Source organism: Chinchilla lanigera, unplaced genomic scaffold, assembly GCF_000276665.1.
Source record: "Chinchilla lanigera isolate Chin_1 unplaced genomic scaffold, ChiLan1.0 scaffold00083, whole genome shotgun sequence".
In the NCBI taxonomy this organism is placed as follows: Eukaryota; Metazoa; Chordata; class Mammalia; order Rodentia; family Chinchillidae; genus Chinchilla; species Chinchilla lanigera.
The window spans coordinates 2,271,242-2,278,906 of NW_004955484.1; the positions used below are offsets into that span (position 1 = coordinate 2,271,242).

The following is a 7,665-nucleotide window of genomic DNA, read 5'->3' on the forward strand; positions in this document are numbered from 1 at the left end:
ACAGGCCTGGTTGTTATTCAAACCCAACTGTGGTAGGAGACTAGGGTGTGGAAAGAAAGGCTGGCTGCAGAAGTATGCAGGAGCTGTTAATTACAAGATCCTGGACACACTGGCAGCACAGTTCCCAAAGCCCTGCACCTGTACCTCTCAGGAGAAGTTGAGCGGTTTTTCAACTGGAGGCCTAGCTCTGATGACAGCCTGAGGTGTGGGGTCCTAGCGCCGCCTCTCTGCACCTGTATATAGAGTTCTTGTAGGTTTCCTGGAGATATGATGGAATAAAAGGACAGAGACACCAAGAAGAGCTTGCTATCCTGGCTTTCTCATGACAGCTGCCCTGTGTCCTCCAGGGAGTGCTCTTCATCTTGGTTTTTCCTCTTGTACTCAGCCAAAGCTCACTGCAAAGACAGTTTCTTCTTCCCTCTTCACTTTTACTTTTTCAGATAAACTTTATGTATTAATTACTTTTCTCATTAGTGAAACAAAATACCCAACACCCAATGTTAGGAAAGGCTTATTTAGCTCACAGTTTGCAGGGGTTGCTGCAAGGCAGGCTGGCAAGGCAGAGAGGCATCAGGGAGGAGCAACTGTCCATGGCAAGCAGGCAGGAGACAGTGAAGCCGCAAGCAGCGCACAGTGAAACAGCAGAAGCACCTTCTTCTGTCCTTTTTATTCCCTCCAGGCTGGAAGCCTATTGATTGGTGCCCCTCACAACAAATGCAGGGCACCCTTAACCCCGGCATCACATTATTAATCCCAGCAGCACATCCTTACTCTGAGGATCACACACCATGGATCCAGCCACCTCTGAGAAGCCCCGCGTGTGACTGCATGAGGCCTCGTGGTGACAGCTAGCTATACGCCATAACACTTTGTTACCTCTTTTTTCTAATTTCATTCAATTCTTTGTTGGAGATGAGAACCGGGAATCCAACTCCGAAAGGAGACGAGAGCAACCCAGTAATGTTGATTTGCTGAGTCGTTTTTAAAAGTAGCTACCTGGCAACCCAACCTCCCTGAGTTACAAACCACAAGATAGTGAAGGGTCACTTGAGGAGGTAAAATGAGACCGATGGAGGTCTGTGGCTTCTGGTGAACCCTTCCTGTATGGTTTAGACAGAGTCAAAGCATCTATGCTGTACATTTGGATCTGAAAGATCCCTCAAGAACCTGTATGCTAAACTGCTGGTCACCAGCCCTTGGCTGTACATTGAGGGGTGTCAGAAACTGTAGGAGGCGGGGCAATGAGAAGGAAGTGAGGTCATTGGGGGCGTGGCTTGGCTTGGCTTCCCAGAGGTCCTGAGGTGAGCAGCTCTGCTGGACCCACAGTGATGCTCCTCCTCAGCACAAGCTCCATGCAGCTGGGCCAAGCAACCATAGAATGAAACAGATGAAACCTTGGGCCAAAATAAACCTTTCCTCCTTGTACATTGACTGCCTCAGGTGTTCCATTACAGCTATGGAAAAGCCAACTCAGGATCCCTAATGGCACAGATGCAACAGGAGAACACAGGGAAGGCAAGAGAGGACAGGGTCCAGGGGACCTGTAGGCAGGCTGACCACAGTGGGGAGACAGGCTGTGAGCTTATAGCCAAAGGGGTCCCTGGACTGGGAAAGGGCGGCCTAGCAGGAGCCAGGCCTTTGTGGGCATAAGTGAAGACCACTCAGCGAGAGGACGTAGGGACTGATTCTGCAGAGCTTGTTATAGCAGGGAGTCCCCATGTCCCCTGCGAGTGGTGGAGACCAAGGCAGGCAGGGGACTGACTCTGCGAGGTTGAGACGTGCTATGGTGCAGGCTATGGGCCAGAAAAGCTGCAGGCCTGGGAAGCTGCGGGTGGGGCAGCTGCAGGCTGGCTGCTGTGGTCTAAGTGGCATGGACCCTGGAACCCAGGCTGAAACTGGCCAGCGACAGCCCTCCGCTTCCTCCAGGGGAAGCCGGGCTCAGCTGTGGGGTTGGATGTGCTGTCTCGGGCTCAGAAACTCCAAAGCTGACGGCAGCCTGAGCTGGGACTTCCAGTGTAGGGTCAGGGGTCTGAAGACGGGAGAAAATAGAATAAGGGCCTCAGTAGGTCTTCTAGCTAATCTTGACTAGAAAGAGTTAAGTTAAACAAACTTTACAAGAAAAATTCCCCTGGGAAATGGGTCAAGGGCAGGGTAGAGAAAGAGAGAAAAGCCAGATAAAGAAAGGCAGCAAATGGCCTGGACACTTGCACCAGGAGACCAGAAAAGGAGCTGACAGGCAGGACATGAGGAGAAAGCCAGGAGCACGCACAGTAAGCTGCCCCCGCCTCCCGAATACAGGGGAAGCAAGGGGGGCGGACTCACTAAGGCCGTGGGTACTCACACCTGTGCACGGACACACACTCACGTACACGCGTGCGTTCCCTGTGGGGTCACTGTGTTACTCACTCTCGGGGCATCAGAGAGTACAGTGGACACCCACACATCCCCTTTCTGTCTCTGAGCTAACCATGGGTAAGGCATCCCCTTGCCAACTAGCTGTGCACCCCAAAGATATGGCCTTAAAAGTTACGTCAAGGAAAGTAAATAAACAGACATAAGGTCCATGTAGACCACCGGAAAACATGATGTTAGGCAGAGGTGCCCAAAGGCCAATCCAACGAAGGCAAGTTCTGGGTTGGGGGGGCCTCTGACCCATTTATAAAAACAGCCGGGAACCGAAGGCTGCCGGCTCCTTCATCATTAGGGAGCCCCTTCCCCGGATTCTCTCTTCTCAGGGAAGCTCTCTGTCCTCCCCTCTCTTCCCCTAGCTTTTCATCTTTACAAATAGAGTGCTTTCTGGTATTAAACTTTGTCCCTCTAACTTTTCGTAGGGGCTGAGTTTATAACCCAGAGGGAATGTGTGGACAGCAAACCAGAGGCATTTGTCCCCAGCAGATGTCAGAGCAGCCTCCAGCCTGGGAGCACCTCTGTGATGGTGACAAGGAGCCCCCTCTCTGGGATTCAGCACAGGACTGGCTTGGATGCGCGCTAAGCCGCCTGCTCGGGCTTCCTTCCCTTGGTCCTGAGTTGGCAGCGAGGCGAGGATGAGGGGAGAGGAGGACATGCATCACCAGCGGGGCTGTTGCTGCTGCTGCTGAAGGGCGGAGATGGGCTTTTATACGCGGCCTGGCCACTGCGCCTTTGAATTTTCAGCCTCTCTCCTTCCAACTTGAAAGAAAGTCTCCCGGAAAACAATATGATAACTGGGAGATGTCAAGAGTTTTGAGTTTTCCAATCTACTACCGGGCCTACCTTGCTAAGGACTGGAGGCCATGGGGGGCGTGGTAGGGGTTTAGAAGACATTTCATGACATCTGTGAGACCACCATCCAGTCTATGACTATAAGGGGTTTTTTCTTTTCTTTTTCTTGGATGGGCACTACTGGGGAGTAACCTCAGGGCCTTGGCACTGAGCTACATCCCCAGACCCTGCTTACAGTTGTAATTTTCAGATAAAGGCTCACTAAGTCACTCAAACATGCAGGCTGGGCCTCACTTTGCAGTCCTGCCTCAGCCTCCCACAGGGCTTGTGTTACAGGTGTGCACCACCACACCTGGCTGTCCTTGAAAGACTTCTGTAGGGGAAGGTTGGCTCCTCCCAGAGGGTCTGGCTCCTGGGGGCAGAATGTGGAGACAGGGAGACGAAAGAGGCAGCACCATTATGATGATTCTTGTTTGTCACTGAGACCCTTTGTGGAGTCAAATGCTTGCTTAGGCGCGGCTAAAGGATTGGTTTTCGCCTCTCTTCTGGGAGCAGCAAATTGAAGAAGCCTCTGCTTGGCGGCACATGGCGCTGTGGCTCAGGTGAGGGTCTCTGTCTTTCTTGGTGGGCTCAGCACGGTGGTCGAGCTCCACATCCCCACAGGGACACGTTCTGCTCCCTCTCCCATCTCTTTGGGTTTGCATTGCTCAGCGTCCACTGACTAACACATGCGGCAGGTGGGGCTCCGTAGATGCCTCCTCCGTGTGGACAGGCAGTGGGGAAGGCTGCGCCAGGCGGTGGCAGAAGCGGGCCCCTTGTAACAGGAGCTCCCGGCCCCGGATGTCCAGGCTTCAGGGCTGGTTTGAACAGGGCCTGGGCTGGAGACCAAGAGAAACTGCTGGCTATGAAAGACACATCAGCAAACAGAAGGTCAGCCTGCTGTTGAGTGCCTATCTCGAGCTTTCCCTCCCTGTCCTGAGCCTCCAGGGACAGAGGCCCCGTCCTCAAGTCTTCAAGGGGTTCAGCTCCCACACTGGACAGGAATTGCCCATGACTCCAGGCTGCTTTTGTTCTGTGCTCTGGAACAATCTCCCAGATGCGTGACATGGAGTGGGTGGTGGGAAAAGCCTGGAACACCTCACTGTTTCAGTGAAACCCCCTGGCCTGAACTGAAATACGAATTCCTCGTGCTCAGAGCTGGCGCTGCGGCTCGGTGACACTCGGGCCCCCGTGAACAGAAACAATGTTGAAAAGCCACAGCACTGGAATTGGAAAGCAGTGCTGGGACTACGGTCCCCGCAGATGGGGGTCCAGGGTCGTAGGTCTCCGCCCCTCCCCACAGGGCACCGCCAGCCAGAGCTGCTTCTTGGCCACAGGCTGGATGTTGTGACTCCCCCCTGCCGGAAGCCACCGCAGTAAGCTGACCTTGTGAGATAAGCACAAAAGAAACTTCAAAATGCACCAAGGTCAAATCAACAGCTTTGCCCTAACGAACCTAGTGCTTCTGTTCTGCCACCTTGGACCAGGTTCTGCCTTGATGATGTGCTCCTGGTGACCACAGAGCCCTGAGCCTGAGAGGACGCCCCAGTGCACTGACTGTGCCCTTCTAGCACTCACCGAGACCCGGGGGCCTGTGCGTCTCCCTGCTGTCACTGCGCCCTGTCCACTGAATTGCTGCGTTCTGTTCTCATGGGTTTGGTGGCCTCGTCTGTCATGAGTGCTGGGGACAGTGCCGGCTCCCAGTAATACAGGTGGCCTCTACCTCCTGCCCACGAGAGTGCAAAGCTGTCATATTGTCCTGTGACAATGAAGAGTTAGTTCTGTGTGTCATTTCATGGTGTGGCATCAAGGCTGTATTTTATCAGAAACTAATGCTTCATGCAGAGACAGTGTCCTTCAGTTAGGAAAGATCGGAGAAGAGAGTTCTGACAAGCACCGCACAAGCATGGGCAGCCTGGCACTGGCTTTTCCATCTTGCGGTCCAGAGCACTCCTCTTGGACAGGGACTTTTGAGTTCAAAATGTATGAAAATCCAAGTATGTCAACAGTCTGCAGTGTTCCTTCCACTGCTCTAAACAGGCTTGTAAGCTATACCAGAGGTACAAGCTATATCTGGCTGGTTTTTGTTTTGTTTGTTCCGGTATTAGTAAAGTTCTACCCACTCACAAAAGACCCCAGCTATATCAGATAAAGGGTATAAAAATAACTTCCTATACTAGCTCGGGGCTCAGACTTTGGGCCACACAACACCTCCGGGCCCACTGATGTAATAAAGTTTGGTTCCCTCCACTTCTCTGAGGGCTGCTTGGTAGCTTTGCCTCTAGTAAACCCAAATTTCTGTACGACTCTTGCCCTCCACACATTCAAACTGTTTGGTGGGCTGGGAGGAGGCGACCCCCCTGGGTAACTCTGATTGGCTGAGCAATGCTTTGCTTTTAGATGAGTGTTCACTGAACTGCTCTTGGCTGAGCCTTGCAGCTGACGTTCGGGGGTCCCAGGCCAGCACTGGGGAACTCAGAGACCCCAGCCACCACCCGTCGGTCTCCCTGGAATCCTGTGAGTGTGCTGCCTTTAACTCGGGCTGGGAGGGCCCCTGAGGCACTGGGCACACAGCAGAGTCCTGTGCCTCACCTGCGAGCAAAGGCTGCGCGAGCCGGGTTCTGGGGACCCAGGCTTCTCGTCTTACCCCACCTTGCCCGTAGCATTGCCCAGGCTGCAGGTGGCGTGGGTACAGGACATCTGTCTGCTTCCCAGGAGCTGGGATGTTCAGGCTGAGCGTCAGCCCGGCCAGGAGAGGGGCTTGGCCCCCACTTATCGCCCAAGGTCCTTGGATAAGAGGGAGGCGGCGCTCGGGACTCCCTGGTTGGGCATGGCTTAGGGGATCCTAGGGGACATAAAAGGGGCCTCAAAACAGACAGACACCACCTTCCCTGACAGCAGCACCATGGTCTTCCTTTGGCTCCTGCCCTGCTTTGCCCTCGTGGAGGCCACCTATGGTGAGTGCTGGGACCTGGGCCCGCCAGAGCTGGAGAATGTGGGGAGGAGGGCTAAGCTCCCATGGCCCCCACAGCCAGGCCCTGCAAGACAGCCTGGGACTCTGTCCTCAGGGAGAGGTGAGCCCCTTGGCTTCACCCAGGCCTGAGGGGACCTGAGGCTGCCGGGAGGAGCGGGGTCCTTCAGGGCCTCTTAGCACTCACTCCCTGCAGCAGGAGAGGAGGAGAAGCGCCGGCCTAGCTGGGGTTGGTGGCTCCAGATGCATCTGTGGGCAGGGTAGGAGGTGACCATAGCCCTCTGAAGACATCTAGACCAGGTTTTTATTTATCATGCTAGGCACTTGCTGAGCTTTTGTTTGTTAAATTAAGAAAGAAAGGACAGGTATGGTGGCATGCACATGTAATCCGAATGCTCTGAGAGGCTGAGGCAGGAGGATTATACATTAGTGTCCAGCCTGGGCAATGCAGTGCCTTAGGGAAAACCTGTCTTCTCAAAATTTAAACAATGGAAAAGGGCTGGGGCTATTGCTCAGTGTAATGGCCCTGGGTTCAGTCCCTAGCACCTCTCTCTCTCTCTCTCTCTCTCTCTTTCTCTCTCTCTCACACACACACACACACACACACACACACAGGAAAGGAATAGTTAAAAATATAGCAAATTGGATGACAACTAGCTATATACTATCAAGATTTAGCAAATCTTACCGTTTTGCAGATTTGCTTCAGAAACTTATTTTTGTTGTTTTAATTTTGTTTTTGCTTTTTGAGACAGGATCTCACTTTGTTCCCACTCTGCCCCAGAACTCCTGAGCTTAAGCGATCCTCCTGCCTCAGCCTGCAGGCATAACACTGTGCCCAGCTCAGATGTTTCCTTTATTTCCTGTAAAGGCTTTTACATTTCTTGTTTTATACATAAATAGTTAGCCTGGTCTCTTTCATTGAGTGGATGTCCTGGATAATCTGTCGAAGGAAGATCACTTAGCCTATCTTTTTTGTTGTTCTTGTTTGTTTTTTTTCTGGTGCCAGGAATCGAACTCACGACCTTACGCTTACTAGACAGGCGCTGTGCCACTGAGCTAAATCCCCAGCTCCCGCTTAGTCTGTCTTGATGAAGCCAATATCCTTCCATTCTGACGGAAACACTGGCGTCTCACGCTGAGGCAGTATTTCCGGGGATGGTAGGGGATGCTAGTATATTGAGCACATGCGGAAGAGCGGGAGTCCTGGCAGAATCTCCCGGGCTGGCCCCAGTAGAGCTGCTGGTGACCCATGCTGCCTCCAGAGGCCACGGAGGCAAAAGGAGAGATTTCTTTTTCAAACATAAAAGCAATTCAGCTAGCGCTTTGCTCTGCTCCCTCCTCCTTCCTGTTTTGTGTGTCATTCTAAGCTGGCTCCTACAAATGTACTAAACACATACGCATCTATCCATAAACAAAGATTTAAAATGTTTGCATAAATGGAATCTGCTCTG

The 7,665-nt window shown here is 52.8% G+C and overlaps 1 protein-coding gene across 2 annotated transcripts in view; it reads left to right on the plus strand.

The window, feature by feature from the left end:
* The first annotated feature begins 3,710 nt into the window (after positions 1–3,710).
* Positions 3,711–7,665, plus strand: part of LOC102022923 (chymotrypsinogen B-like) — a 7,057-nt gene continuing 3,102 nt past the window's right edge. For both annotated transcript variants that reach the window (XM_013503859.1, XM_005403451.2), the window contains exons 1-3: positions 3,711–3,803; positions 5,641–5,757; positions 6,139–6,197. In XM_013503859.1, the coding sequence (XP_013359313.1) occupies positions 6,146–6,197 (52 nt within the window). In that variant the 5' untranslated portion in view covers positions 3,711–3,803; positions 5,641–5,757; positions 6,139–6,145. The remainder of the gene's footprint in view (positions 3,804–5,640; positions 5,758–6,138; positions 6,198–7,665) is intronic.